The sequence below is a fragment of the Stenella coeruleoalba genome (assembly GCF_951394435.1).
Source record: "Stenella coeruleoalba genome assembly, chromosome: 10".
In the NCBI taxonomy this organism is placed as follows: domain Eukaryota; kingdom Metazoa; phylum Chordata; class Mammalia; order Artiodactyla; family Delphinidae; genus Stenella; species Stenella coeruleoalba.
Genome location: NC_137156.1, coordinates 20608523 through 20624502, shown reverse-complemented (window position 1 = coordinate 20624502; position 15980 = coordinate 20608523). Strand labels below are relative to the sequence as shown.

The 15980-nt window shown below is 38.1% G+C and overlaps 1 protein-coding gene across 1 annotated transcript in view; it reads left to right on the top strand.

The window, feature by feature from the left end:
* The window catches only part of SLC17A1 (solute carrier family 17 member 1), a gene marked incomplete at both ends in the record, with an annotated part of 74249 nt that extends 66216 nt beyond the window's left edge, over positions 1-8033 (top strand). Inside the window, 2 exons of the mRNA XM_079933207.1 lie at positions 51-141; positions 7899-8033. Of these exons, the coding sequence (XP_079789333.1) occupies positions 51-141; positions 7899-8033 (226 nt within the window). The remainder of the gene's footprint in view (positions 1-50; positions 142-7898) is intronic.
* Positions 8034-15980: the final 7947 nt, after the last annotated feature.

The window sequence follows — 15980 nt, the reverse complement described above, 5'->3', positions numbered from 1 at the left end:
CAGCACTTGTATTACTTTACATCTGTGTATTTTCATTCATTTTTGTATAGATATTATGGATTTCTTAAAGGATTTACAAATGTAATTGGACTAACAGGAGGACTAGTTGCTTCCACTGTGACTGGAGTGATCCTTAGTCAGGTAAGGAACACCCAGACATGGGTAGTTATTTTTCTCATATTAACTGTACAGAAAAAGAAAGTGTAAGGCATACAAAAAGTTGCAGAGGAGACATCAGCAAGAGGTGAGTTATGAGTTTTTGTGTCATATAAACTTGGCGTTCCCTCCAAACTTACAGAGGATACAAGTTCTTTCTTGCTATATGTCAATTAGTTGTGCTGGTAACTCTTTAATCATTGGTTATTGAAACAGAAGTGGACCTCTGTGATTTTTAACAATTAATGTGTGCCTTTATCAAAACAGGTAGTTGACTGGGTGAATGGTAATATAAGTAAGAAGTTATAGTTTTGTCAGGAAAGGAATGAAAAATCAGGAACAAATACAATTTTAGAATGACCAAAAGAAACAATTCTATGAAGGCTGGCTTCTGTTCCTATGGACGAGGTTACCTGAAATTCTCCTCTTAAAAATACTTAAAATGCCTTATGTGGTGCTGAAGGAAAATAACTGCTAGTCTAGAATTCTACAATCCATCAAAAAAAAATCCATCATAAAAAATGAAGTTTAAATTCATCCATTTTCAAACAGAAACAGAATTCATCAGAAGTAGGCTAGCACTGAGAAAAAAAGCTAGTTTTTTAGGGAGAAATAAAATTAACCCAGATGGTAGATTGGAGATACAAAAAGGAAAAGAGACAACAGAAATGATCAATACATGGATGATTCTACAGGAATATTGTATAAATTGATAGTATTATGTAAAAAACCCCAGTTCTCAAAGCTGGTTACCTAGTGGAGGCAAAACCACTATCATCACCCAGGTGGTAACTGGAAACACGTGCACGTTCCTCAACCATCACATTTATTCTGACTTTTCTTCTTAAGCCACAGATAATTTACCTGCTAACCATTAATACTAAGTTTCTTTATTATTTGTTACATTAGTTCATCTTTGACCAGGATTTATTGATCTGTTATGATGACTCTGTTCTCATACACCTGAACATGCTTTCTCCAACACACTATATTGCAAATGACTGTACAATCTTTGCCAACACATTTTCATGAATTCTGTGGTCCCAGAATCTAATAATATATATTCAAAAAATTTTAAATGCCTTATCAAATTTTAACAATCATGTTAAATGCATGCCTGATCTTGAGAAAAAAAAAATAAGGGAAAATTTCAGAGATTGAACACGAAGGAAGAGCTTGATTCCAGAGAGGTAAATGACCATCAAAGCCACTGGCTGCCTTGGAGAAATTGCCCATCCTGGGTGTTATAATGGACAGCCAATTATAATGGACAGAGCATAAGAGATAATATCCCAAAACCACTCATAAAAGAAGAGTCAGAATGAAAATGCTGATATATATCTGTAACCACTAAGGACTACAACCTCACACCACTACTACCATGTAGCTCATATATAAACTTGGAGGAAAGTTTTGGAGGAAAATGTCCAAGCTGAGAGGTAGCAGTGTTCAGGCAAATACTCCAATTGCTCCTTGTCCCACAACTTTGGCCAAGGAGAGACAATTTGTACTCACCGTGGCCAAATTTCCCATAGAGAGGAGCCCCCCCACCATCATGTGCTAGGACTTATGGTATCAGAAAGGCTAGAAACATCACTATAAGCATGGAAGCTCCCTGATCAGAGAGGTAGCCTTATTAAAAAAGAACTCCAGGAGACCAGGGTGTGTTTTCTCCCCCTGAGCATGGAGCCCACTCAGCCTGTTCTTCCAATGAACTCATTCAGACCTGCTGAGCTGACTTCCCCCAAAGGTGGCAGGAAACATGGCTCCAGAACTGTCCGAAGTTATCTCTGCCCAGTGAGGAAACTTATCTACTTCAGCCTCAGCTACAAAGGGAGAGGAAAAGCTGAATAAAGACTCTTCTGAACGTTTGAAACAATAAACCAATCTTCACAATGGTTTGAGGCCCTAATTCAAATTCTATTGTGTCCAAATGCCATAAGCCAAGAATTGAATTTCTAGTAGTCCACAGATGCCTAGGAAAAGTAAATAATTTTTTTTTTCTGGAGAAAGTCTAAATTCATACTCCAGAATTTCCTTATGCATAAAGTTTTGGTGAATATGATTTTACAGTCAATCAAAAATTATAAAATGCTTGAGGAAATAATGTGTTATGTGAGAGATGAATAAAAACCACCGAATCAGATCCTCAGAGATATTGGACATATATGTATATATTTAAAGAAGTAAAAGAGAGGATTGAAAATATAAATAAAATATAAATAAGAAAAAAAATATAAATATAAACTTAAGAAACATAAGTTTAGGGCTTCCCTGGTGGGGCAGTGGTTGAGAATCTGCCTGCCAATGTAGGGGACACGGGTTCAAGCCCTGGTCTGGGAAGATCCCACGTGCCACGGAGCAACTAGGCCCATGAGCCACAACTACTGAGCCTGCGCATCTGGAGCTTGTGCTCCACAGCAAGAGAGGCCACGACAGTGAGAGGCCCACACACCACGATGAAGAGTGACCCCCTCTCACCACAACTAGAGAAAGCCCTTGCACAGAAACGAAGACCCAACACAGCCAAAAATAAATAAATAAATAGCGTTCCCTTTAAAAAAAGAAAAAAAGAAATATAAGTTTAGACAAAGAACTAAATCTAACCTCTGGCATTTAAAAATATAAAAATTAAAAATTCAGATTAAGTACAGCTAATAAGAGAATTAGTGAGGCTTCTGCCTCCATTAATGGGAGGGTAAGTAATTTGGACAAATTCTCTTAAGAAAGACAATTTAAAAGCCTGAAAAAATGTATAAACCTACATGCACAACAATTTTACTCCTTCCATAAGGGGGTCAACAGACATCCAAAGTCCCACCTAGTTATGGCATCAAGTTCAAAGTGCAGAATGTATCACCCTTTACTGGGGGATAATGCAAAATGGCCCTCTATATCAGGAATTATGTGCTCCATCACATAATATATACATTGTATACAGCAATGTATACATTGTATACAATGTATACAGCATTGTATACAATGGTAGCATAGCAATCCAATAGCTGCGATAAATACTTCCTTTCAGAAAAGGAGGATTGGAAAGGAAACAGCAATCATTTGTCCTTAGTAATGCTGACACACTGCTAGGCAGACATTTTGAGAGTCACATCCTGATGAATGTTTGAATGTTCTTCAGTCAGGCTCTGAAAGAGATGAAGGTAGGAACTGGAGGGTCTTTGGAGTGGTCTCTCTTGATTAGTGTGTTTGGCATAGAGGAAGGTGAGTGAATCCAATGTTTGTGGAGCAGAGGGCAGGCTGGAAAGTAACTATTGCAGATACAATAATTTTTTGGTTCTCCTCTTGGGCATTTCCCCACTTCCTTGAAGTTAGATATATTTATATAACTTATTTTGGCCAGTGACACATGAGAGAAAGTGATATGCATTCATTCTGAAGAGAAGCACTGAGAACTAAGAGGCCACTCTCTTGGACACAGCAACTGGCAACAATCAGAATGTCAACTGCAACTCCGTTGACCAGGATCCAGGAATGAAGAGATGTGGAGCATAACCTCTAGCCAACTTGCTATGGACATTTAGTTTAAACAAAAACCAAATCTCTGCCATTAAAAGCCACTAGGAATTGCGGGGGGCTGGGGGGTTATTGGTTACTGTAGTATAACCTACTCTATATTGACTGGTCAGGAGGATCTATCCTCCTGACCACATGAATCACCACATGAATGAATCACATTAAGAAAACAGTTATAGAAAGTACAAAATATGTGGACTCAGTGAGAAGGCCCAACATACATTTAACTGGAGTTCCAGAAAGCAGAATAAGGCAGAAGTTAAATTTGAAGAGAAAATGATTGTTTTCTAGTTTTTCAGAAATATAGCAATTCATATCTTTAAGAAGTCCATAATGACAAGTAGGATAAACAAAAGAAATCCACAGTTGCACACCTCATAGAGAATTTACAGAAAAATCAAGACAAAAAGAAAGTCATACAAGCAGTAAGAGAAATAAGAAAGGTTGCCTTCAAATGAACAACAGTTAAACTAATCTCTGACTCTTCATCCACAAAAAAGGAAGTCCAGAAGACAGTAGAATGATATCTTCAGTATACTAAATGAAAATAACTGCCAACTTAAATTTTTAAATGCAGTGAAAATATTTTTTTAAAGGAGATAACATATTTCAAGCAAACAAAAATCAAGGAAGTTCAATTCATTAATGGGCATTTAAAGAATGTTTTTAAGCATAAGAAAGTTGGAGGTACAAACAGGAATGAAGAACAGTAAAAGTGGTGTGTGCAAATCCACTTATTTACTTATTTGTTTTATTGTACAAAATAATAAAAGTGTCTTGTGGAGTTTTAAAAAAAACTACGTGTATAGAATGTATGAAGTAGAGTAGACAGTAACAATAATAAATTAATCAGGAGAGGATAAATGGAATAAATTATTCCAAAGACTTCATGTTCTCTTGCCATAGGATAAAAGTATTAATAGAGTTTGGTGCACCAAGGATACATGTTGTAATTTCTAGGGTAATAATTTTTAAAATACAGAAAAATGTGTATAAATTTCAAAGTAACTGGAAAATGAAATAAAAAGCACTTTCTTTAATAAAAGAGGGCAAGACACAAGAGAAAAAGCAATATAGACCAGGAGTTGTCAATGTAAAGACAACAAAATAAGTAGGTAAATTAAGATACATCACTATTTATTCAGAGACTACAGAATTATTCTCCAGCTTTCATTTTTAAATTGCATAAGTGTGTGTGTTAAAATAAAAACCACATAAATTTACCCTCTTAAAAAATTTTGAGTGTACATTACAATATTGTATAGTTAGTATTGATAACTATAAGCACATCGTTGTATAATAGATCTTTAGAATTTTGTCATCTTGCATGATTGAAGCTCTATACCCACTGAACAAGAACTCCCTGTATCCCCTCCTCCTGGACCCTCTAATTTTTAATACATAAAGATTAGTATTAAATTTGGGGGGTATGTGTATTAAAATTCCAAGACGTAGAGTGTGGAACTTTCAAACCAGGAGAGAGGGGAAAACATGGAATAAAAAAATTTTTAAAAAAGGAAGCAAAAGCCCCTCAATATGAAAGAAGGTAAGAAATGGTGTGAGGGTTGGGGGTAGGACTATAGGTAGAAGACAGGACAAATTGAAAGCACAAAGACAGATGGTAGAAATAAATCCAAATATACCAAAGATCGCAATAAATATAGATGGACTAAACTCTGCAATTAAAGGACACATTTTGTAAGACTAAAAACAAAAGCCATTCATATGCTATTTATATATAAAATACATACCTAAAATAAAGACATAGAAACATTGAAAGTTGTAAGGACAGCATAAAAATGAAATAAACATTAACCAACAAAAGAAAATATAATTATATTATCAGGAAAAAAGTTTTTCTTTAAGCAAAAATACTAGAAACAATGAGAACCAGCTACTTAGTAGTTTACAGTGTATATTTCCCCAGCAAAACTATCTTGTTCAAGTCTTAGCTCACCTACTTATAAGATATGTGACCTGGAAACGTTTCTTAATCGAAGTCTCAGTGTCTCCAGCTGTAAATGGCTAAGATGACATAGAAACCTCATGGGGTTAAGGTAATTACCAAATCAGATCATGTATGCAAGTATCAGATGTTTATGTGTTCAATGCATAACAGCTATAAGTATTTTTAGTCTCATATACTTTTAAATCAGGAAAAATAAAAGTGTTTGCTATCCTATTGTTTAGCATTCTGAAAATGTTAGCAAACACAACTGTCAAGAAAACTTAATTACGGATATATACAATGTAAGTGTAGAGGAAAAATATAACATTATGTACAGAGAATGCAATTGTCTTCCTGGGGAAAAAAAATTAAAGTTAGGTAGCATACTGTGGAAAAATCTAAAGCACAGTATCAACCAATATTGCAAAATACCTGTGGGTATTTTGAAAATTGTACAAAGTCCACAAGAAGTCCAAATTGTACAAAGTCCAAAAAGTTGCTGCACACCTATTGAGCAACATCAGTGAAAATATTAGACGGGAGAGGCACGTCAAGTTTCTAGGTTGGAAATGTATAATATCGCTTATATGTGGAATCTAGAAAAATGGCAGAGATTAACTTATTTGCAAAGGAGAAATAAATCTACAGATGTAGAAGACAAACTTATGGTTACCAAGGGGGAAGGGGGGGTAGGATGAATTGGGTTATTGGGATTAACATATATACACTACTATATACAAAATAGATAACTAATGAGGACCTACTGTATAGCACAGGGAACTCTACTCAGTGCTCTGTGGTGACCTAAATGGCAAGGAAATCTAAAAAAAAGTGGATATATGATTCACTTTGCTGTACAGCAGAAACTAACACAACATTGTAAAGCAACTATACTCCAATAAAAATTAATTTTAAAAAAGTTTCTAGGTTGGACTTCAATTCCAAATCACAATAGATTCTATTAACTTAAAATTACCACAAACTTTATTATTTATCATTAAATTTCTAAGCACATCTTGGTTTTTTCCTCCACTTTCTGTTTGCCTACTACCTGTCAAATTTGTCGAATTTGGCATGTTTGATTATAGAAATCACTATGATTAAATATATTTAATGTCTAGTTCGTCAGGAAACATTGTTTTATTTTTTTCAGTGTCTACTCTTAATTATATTTTAAATGAAATTGATGATGATTTAATAATGGTCAAGTTCTGAAAAGAATACATTCTATATAATAAAGTTTCATTTCAAACCAGAAGGAATGGATTGGTTTTTTAAAAAACATAGTGGCAAGCCCACCTGAAAAATACAGTTACACTCTGTTCTCATATTTACCCCCAGGTTAATTCTAGGTGATTAAAAAATGTAAATGAAGAAAGGAAACAATAAAGATACTAAAGTAAAATAGGAGTTAATAATTATTTAAGCTTTAGGCAGGACATCCTTGAAAAGCATGGCACCAGAGACCAAAACCCAATCACAATGCGTTTTACGTTTAACTACATAAAATTTAACCTCAGCTGATGAAAAAGTAAAGGGCAAAGTGGTAAAGAAAATCTGAAACATAACTGAAATTTAATGTCATCTTTGAATATGGATTCCAAAAATAAATTACCTGTGCACAGAATCCACCAACATATTAAAATATATATGACACCATGATTATTAGGCCATTTTCTGTGAAAGTAAAAGTGACTCTATCTATTAATAAAATCTGTTAATGAAACTGATCATATTAATAGGCTGAAAGAGAAAATGTGTCAACAATTTTTATAAATAAGGAAAGCATATTTGACAAATCTTATTCAAAAGTATTGCTGTATATGTAATTAACCACCAATATATTCAAATTTATATCAACAAAAAGTGAAAAACAACTTTAAAGAAATAAGGGATGCTTTTGTAAATTTTATAAATCTAAACTCTGGATTACTAATCAGTCAGTAACAGTTATGATATAGTCAAATATTTCCTGATATGCAAACATGTTTATGAGATATTTCTAAATGAAAAACCATATGCATTCTTGGCTTTAGCACTATATAAATACAATGTCCTTTTCATACATGAAAAATTATATATAATCTAAATCAAAACATGGAAAGATAAATAATGATTATCTTTGTAGAGTGAAATGGCTTTTTTTGTTCCTTATGATAGTGTTTTGCTGTGTTTTAGTGACCTGTATTGAGCCTATATTAATTTTAATATTACATTTTAAATGTTACAAAACACAATTTTTTGCACTTTAATTCCTCAGGATCAAGACTCTCCCTGGCTTAAAATCTTCTTCATGATGGTAGCCAATAATGTGATAAGCCTAATCTTCTACCTTATATTTGCTAAAGCAGAAATTCAAGACTGGGCTAAAGAAACACAAAACACTTATCTCTGAAGGTAAGAAGTGATCCGATTAAGGGCAGATTTTGAAGCTGGGGATGCAGGCAATAGAGGAGCTAAAGATGGCCCCTGAGCAAACTGTGGTGTTGCTGACTGAGATGGGAAAAAATATGGGGTGCAGGTTTGGGGGAGAAGAGGGAGCCATGTAAAGTCTGAAACTATTTGACATCCTGATGAGATGGCATGCAGCCCAGCGGATATACCAGTCTAGAATTCTTGAGAGATACTGGGGCTAGAGATATAAATTTGTGAGTCTGGGCCTCTCTAACAGCTAAAGGTGAGGAAGAGAGGGGGATGCTTGCAAGGGAAACTGGGAAGGGCCTTTGGTGAAGTAGGAAAGACAGTTGAAGAATGTGGTGTCTAAGAAGAAAAGTGAAAAAGGTGGGAATGAGTACCCGTGGTAAATGCTATCAAGGGGTCAAATTATATAAGGTCTGTGAATTTATTAATGGGTCTGGCAAGAGTTACTTTAAAGGTGATCCTGACTAGAGTGGTTTTCAAATGAATGATGGAGACAAAGCGTCCATTAAAGTTCAAAGGTGAATCTGATATTGTGCCTTTCTTCTCTAAACTCTGTCAGTGGTAAATAAATAAATAGGAAAAATGTATTTTTGTAGAATTAGTTCAGCTAGTACACAAATAAGAATTGATAGATGTAGAAAATGCCCATTTTGCAAACCCCAGTGAATTAAGGGATCTAGGGTTGAGCATCAGTGGCTGATATCACAAAGAGAGACATAGAGACATTGTGTACATCCTGGGGAAAAAATGCACCACCATCAAGGTCTTGCTAAAAAGATCAAACTGAATGTGATCAAGCCTCAGGATACAGCTACTGTTTTCTAATAAATACAGAAAATAGAGAATATGTTGAACTAAATCCTAAGGATATCATCAGCAAATCTAAACTGTCTTATAATTGTCTTTAACAAATGAATTATAAGGAAAAAGAAGAGTGATGGAGGGGGAGTCTCTGATTCAAAGAGACTTAAAAGACATACAAAATGGGGCTTCCCTGGTGGCGCAGTGGTTGAGAGTCCACCTGCCGATGCAGGGGACACGGGTTCGTGCCCCGGTCCAGGAAGATCCCACATGCCGCAGAGTGGCTGGGCCCGTGAGCCATGGGCACTGAGCCTGCGCATCCGGAGCCTGTGCTCTGCAATGGGAGAGGCCACAGCAGTGAGAGGCTCGTGTACAGCAAAAAAAAAAAGACATACAAAATGTTTAAAAACTGGCAAAACTAAAGTCTACAGTGATACATATGTGGGTAATAAATCTACAAAGACATGCACAGAAGACGTTACACTAAATGTCAGGATAGTCATTACCTGTAGGGGGAGGGAGAGGTTGTGATTAGGAGAGACCACATGGAAAACTGCTGGGATCCTGGTGATAGTCTGTTTTTCATATCCAAAGTTATGATTAAAAGAGTGTTCATTGGGTGGAGACTTTAGGGTTCTCTATATAGAGTACCATGTCATCTTCAAATGATGACAGTTTTACCTCTTGCCTTCTGATTTGGATATCTTTTATTTCTTTTTCTTGTCTGATTGCTATGGCTAAGGAAGTGGAGACAGCAAGAATAGACAGCCCTATAAAGGAGAGCTGAGAAACGTCATGGTACAGTGGGGAGTTTTTTATATGTTTGTTGTTTTAGAATTAGATGTAATAGTATATAAACTGATGGTATAATCTAATAGTGAGGTTTCACAATATTGGAGAGAAAATGCACATGCAGAATTAAACTACTTGATTTACCAGGACTTGTTCATACTGTGAGACTCAGGTTGAAGCAGCATCTGAGGCCCTGTCCATAGGGAACTTAGAGAGCATGGCACAGAGGATGGAGGTGTGCCTCAGTGGGCACTTGCAGTATAGCTCTCGTTGAAGACTGTGAGCTTCTGCAAGGTACAGCCTAATGGCTTCACCCACTGAAAATCATCCCAGGTCTTCACCCAGGTCCCCTCTTCCTCTCCCTAAAAAACCATCATGATAGAGAGAGAGTCAGTCTGGTGAAGGGGCTCTGACCACCATGCACATGTGTACATCCACAGAAAAAAAAAGGGGGAGCAATGCACCAGACTGTAGAAGTCTGGAGAGTTCTGCCTTTCTTGGTCAGGAAGTGCTGCTGCTACTGATAACAGCAATTTTATAGGCTAAGAAAATATTTGTGCTCAAGCAAACTTTTATTACACAATTATGTACATATTAAAAAATGGTGTGTATGATTCCTCGTTTAAAAAAAATGTCCAGAGGGGATGAAATCCAAGCACAGTGCAGAGGCTGGCCTTGGATACAAACCTAGAGTTTACCCATAGTAGCTGAGAGAAAGTAGGTTTATGGACACAGACTTGGTAGGTCAACACATAGGTTGGCATTTTCTCTGTGCAATAAACAGTGAGGTTTTCACTTAAACTGTCCTCACTTCTTTTTTCTTTTTTTTTCTGTTCAGTGACAGTGATTTCTCCTACTCTGTTTTCCAGCTTACTGATCTGTTCCTCTGTATCATTTAGTCTACTATTGATTCCTTCTATTATATTCTTCATTTCTGTTATTGTATTCTTCATCTCTGTTTGGTTGTTCTTTTATATTTTCTAACTCTTTGTTGAAAACTTCTAATTTCTCATTCTGTGCATCCATTCTTCTCCCGCGTTCTTTCATCATCTTTACGATCATTACTCTGAACTCTTTCTCAGGTAGATTGCCTATCTCCACTTCACTTAGTCCTTCTTCTGGGGTTTTATCTTGTTCCTTCATCTGGGACATGTTCTTCTGCCACCTCATTTTGTCTCAGTTGCTATTACTATTTTTATGTATGTAGTTGGTTAGTTATATTTCTCGACCTTGGAGAAGTGGCCTTCTGTAGGAGAAGTCCTATGCATTCTTGCAGCATACTCCTCTCTTGTCACTCAAGGTATAAGCTTTAGGGATTCCCCCTAAAAGGGCTGTGTGTTGTGGTCCTTCTGTTGTGGCAGTCTGCCTATGTGGGTGGTCTGGTAGGCTTGGTTGGCCCCTGGCCCAGTTGGTTGCCAGGCCTTGCCTTGTGTGGCTGCTGTTGCCTAGTAGGGCCTGGTCACAGGTGGCTGACTGCAGAGTCCCTCCCAGGGCCCCAGGGTTAGTGCTGGCTCACTGGTGGGTAGAGTAAGGCTCCAGAAGGCTCCAGTGCTGTTCCCCACCCCTGCCATTGGTGGGTGAAGCCAGGTCCTAGTGTTAGTGATGAACTGCTGGCAGGCAGAGCCAGGTCCTGGAGTCTGGCTGCAGGGCCCAGGGATCCCAGAGCTGCTTTCAGATTGCTGGGGGAAGGGGTGGGGTTCCTGACACAGTTGCATATGAGGTCCTTCATGTCCCTGTGTTGTCCTGCTAGTGGGCAGGGCTGGGGCCCAGCTGGTCCCAGGGTAGGGTGTGGCCTGCTACGAGTGTGCTGTGTGGTGCTCAGGCTGTGGGACTGTGGTTTTCCTGTGTCTGGTGTCTGCCTCCTGGTGGGTGAGGCTGGTCTGGAAGCGAGTGCAGGCTTCCTGGAGGGCAGGATCAGTGCCTGCCCACTGGTGGGAGGAGCTGGGTTTTGGTCTTCTGGTGGGCAGGGCTGTGTGTAGACGCCATGTCTAGAGGCAGCTGTGGGCTCAGGAAGTTTTTAGGCAGCCTGTCTGCGGATGGATGGGGTTGTGTCCCCACCCAGTTAGATGTTTGGTCTGAGGCATCCCAGCATTCCAGACTGTTGGGTGGGGCCAGGTCTTGGTGCTAACAGGCCAGAGAGAGGATCCCACACAGTGGCACCCACCAGCATCAGTGGCTCCCAAATATGTATGCCACCAGTGTCTGCGTCCCCAGGGTGAGCTGCAGCTGCCCCTCACCTCTCCAGGAGACTCTCCAAGACCAGCAGGTAAGTCTGGCCCGGGCTTGTATCAAATTACTGCTTGTGCACTGGGTCCTGGTACATGTGAAGTTTTGTGTGCACCCCTTAAGAGTGAAGCCATGAAGCCTCTATTTCCTGCAGTCCACTGGGACTCCTGAAATTAAGACCCACAGGCCTTCAAAGCCAAATGCTCTGGGGGCTTGTCTTCCTGGTGTAGGACCCCCAGGCTGGGGAGCCTGATGTGGGGCTCAGAACTCTCCTGGGGAAGTTCTGTACTATAATTATTCTCCAGTTTGGTTGCCCACCTGAGCATATAGGACTTGATTATATTGTGAGTCCTCCCCTCCTACCCATCTCATTGTGGTTCTTCTTTCTGCCTTTAGTTGCAGATCTTTTTCTGATAGGTTTCAGTCATTTTCATAGATGATTATTCTGCAAGTAGTGATTCTGATGTGTTTGTGAGAGGAGGTGCACTCAGGGTCTTTCTACTCCCACATCTTGACCAATCTCCAAGGTTTTTACTTAAGAGACAGGAGCTGAGAGAAATGGAAAGAAAAGGAATCCACGTTGGAAAAGGGTAAAATTACCATTATGAGTAGATGATATGATTGTTTACCTAGAAAATATAACTGGGTTGGCTGGAAAGCTACAGAAACAATAAGTGCACACCGTAAGTTTCCTGACTAACCTATTAATACAGAAAATTTTTTCATGTTAAACAATAACTAGTTAGCAAATTTATTGAAAGAAATGATCCAAATGATGGTTGCAGGGAAATCTGATATGATCAATCAAAACTTTATTTGACTCAGTTTGCCAGCACCAAGAACTTTCCAAAATGGTGCACTCACAAAACTTCACCAGGATGCATTTATGCTCAAGATTGCTGATTAGAAATGACAAAGATCTGGATCTGGAATTGAACATGTCTATCAATGGTGTCTTCGTTAATAAATTTTGCAAGTGAATGGAATATAACCAGCAGCTGAAAAATATGGGATCTCATACAAATATTTTAATATAGATATTACTGAGGCCATTGTTATGAATAAGCACATAACAACACTAGGAAATATTCCATAGGTGTTAGCAAAAGTTCATCTTCTATTTCCAAGGTACAGAGTTGGGCACAGCTATGGAAGCAATCACACTACTTTATTCAGACCCTATAAATCTTACTTGTTTCTATATATTTGACCTATTTAAATACTAAAAGTTTTTAGTTTAGTTTTCAGTTTAGTTTTATACTAAAGTTTTCCATGATTGTTATTTCTATTCATTTCTGTTTATGTCCAAGCAGTCATTATTGAATATTCTGATGTTATATTACAATTTCAAAAAGATTTTGACAAGTATATCTTAATTGAAAATTTAATTTTGATTTTGTAAATTTATCAGCCTTTTCCATTTTTTGATTTTTACTCAATTGACTTTCTGATATTGCATCCTCAAATTTTATGTGTGTGCGTGCTCGTTTTAGATTCCCAGGAACACTTTTTCATAGCCTTTAAATTCCGCCTTTCTGAGTCATTTCATTTAGTGTGTGTTCCTTACAAAGTGTATATATTTGGGTTCAATAATTTCACCCATTCCGAGAGTTGTCTCCTATGTTAGCTGAGTTTAACCCAACTGCATTCATTATGTTTACAAATATACTTCATTTCCTGTCATTTTATATTCCCTTAAAACAAAGTCCTCCTCCTCCTGCCCCCTTTCCTGCCTCTAGTAATTTGGAAGGTTTATGGAATATTGTAAGTTTGGGTTGTGCTTACACTCTAATGAAATCTTTGAAAATGTGTTCATTTTCCATAACCATGCTACATTCTTTTCCTGCCAAAATATTTAACATATTCGACTTTTCTAATTACTTTTCTCTGGCTAGGACCAATTCTCTCTGAGCTTGTAATTCCCCAAGCATGGTGTGGGTAGAATTTCCTCAGTTCTCCTATTTACCTGGTTGCTGTATCCATCTTCCCATCAGTCTGCAGCTGGAGGTCTGAGAGTTTGAATCCACTTTTCAGACCCTAGGCAAGAGGACAGCTCAGGGAACACCAGCCCGGGTAATGGGGTAGTTCCGGAGACGTTTTCCTTAGCTTTGCTTTTTGTTTTGATGTGCTGATGGTTGTTTCTTCAGTCATCTGTGTCTTCAGGGCTGTCAGCCATAATCAGTGGTATTTTTCCCTGTCAGTCAAAGTGACACACTGTTGCAAAGGTGATCAATCCCAACTTCCCATCTTTATTTAAGAAATTGGGGGAAAACAAGAAAGGGCTGAGTCACAGCCACGTGTTTCTCCTCCAGCCCAGAAGCCATTGCCAAAGGGCCTGGGACGCCAGAATTGCAAGTGTCCACCTGGTTCCCAGATGCCCTGGCCCTGGGGCATTACCCTCTCTTACTTCCAGAGGAATGTACCAAACTTTTGAGTCTGGTAGGCATCGTGAGTTGATTTCCAATGTCGCTTTTTCATTTGATCCCCATTGTTTTGAATTTAGCAAATAGTCCTTGTTGTTTTTGGCATGGTGTAGTGCTCTAGTCTTTGTAATTTTCTGATTTTGCTTCTTTGAATTTATTTCAGTGGGTTCCAGACATGGTAGTTGTGTAAAGGGACATACATTCTGCCTGTGAAAGTTTGTTTAGAGCAAGGCTTCTCAGCCTTTTTGTGATGGACCTCAATTCACAATATAATGCCCAGAACTCCAAAGGAGAAAGATTATAGTGAAATAGTTATCAAGATATTTTAAAAACATGTTTATGATCATATATATGCTCCTTTATTAATTAATTAAATAATGAGAACTAATTACAGGTCTAATAGATCCATTATAATTTCAAAACAGTGTTGAGCAAAACAGCATATTTTGCGATATTGGTAATAACTCTAATGACACAAGAAGATATCTGTGATTTCTTATGCTGTCAGTCATCAGTACTGCTAATATTACTGTGGTTTGTTGCCTACATTCATAATAGATAGAAATGTTAAATTTCAGCCAGAGGTTGGGGATATAAAGATGTATTGTTTTTCTACAAAGTTCGCAGATCCCAGATTAAGAACCCCTGCTTTCTAATATTCAACCAGATTAAAAAAAATACTTTTAAAGCATTTTTATAAGTGCTGAGAAGAGAGCTACATCGTCAGGACTTCTATTCCTAAAGGAGATTTATGTTTTGTTGTGTGTGGTAGGGTGTGTGGGGAGGCGGGTATAGGGAGAGAAGATGAATGATATCTATAGTTTAAAAGTTAAGATAATTCCAGGTTCTAATAGCCCATAAAGAACATGAAAGAGGGTAACGTGATATAGAGAGTCCAGGAGAGCTGCTTTAGTTGCAGATACAGGACGTGACATTTGTGTTGAGACTTCAGTGATGAGAAGGAGAGCCTCATGACAATCAGGGGAAAGAGTGCTCCGAGCATCAAAAATTAACAAGAGAAGGACCTAGAGATGGGAATGAGCTCAGTCTACCTAAGAGGGAGAGCAGAGGGCAGTGTGGTTGGAATCTAGTGAGTGACGGAAAGTGAGATTGGGAACTAGTTAAGGGCCAGATCCTGTAGAGCTTGAAGATCATGGTAAGAGCTTGGTCTGAATTTAATTCTATTTATAATTGGATCAATTAAATGCTTTTTAGGAGGGAGGTGACTTGCCTAATTAATGCTGTATAGAGATCCTCTGGCTACCTTCTAGAAAAGGGTCTCTAGGAAAACAAGAGTGGAGGCAGGGAGACCAGACTGAAGCTGTTTCAGAAGTTCATGTCAAAGATGTTTGTGGAGTGGGCTAAGATGGAGGCAGAAGGAATGGTGAGAAGCAGTTAGATGTAGACTCTGCGGGTAGAGCTGGGCAGACATGGCAGGGAGATTATGCATTGTGCAGGAGAGAGAAGAAACAAGGATGGGACCCAGATTTTGGTTTTAACAGCTAAGTGAGTAAGAAAGTACATTACACAGAACTCTCAGCATTTCATTCATGGTGTGTTGTCATACTTGCCTTTGCCACCTAACTCTTTTCCATAGCGGCAGTACCATTTTACATTTCCACAAGCAATGTGTGAGGGTTCCAATTCTCTGCATCCTTGCATTTGTTATTTCCTGTTTT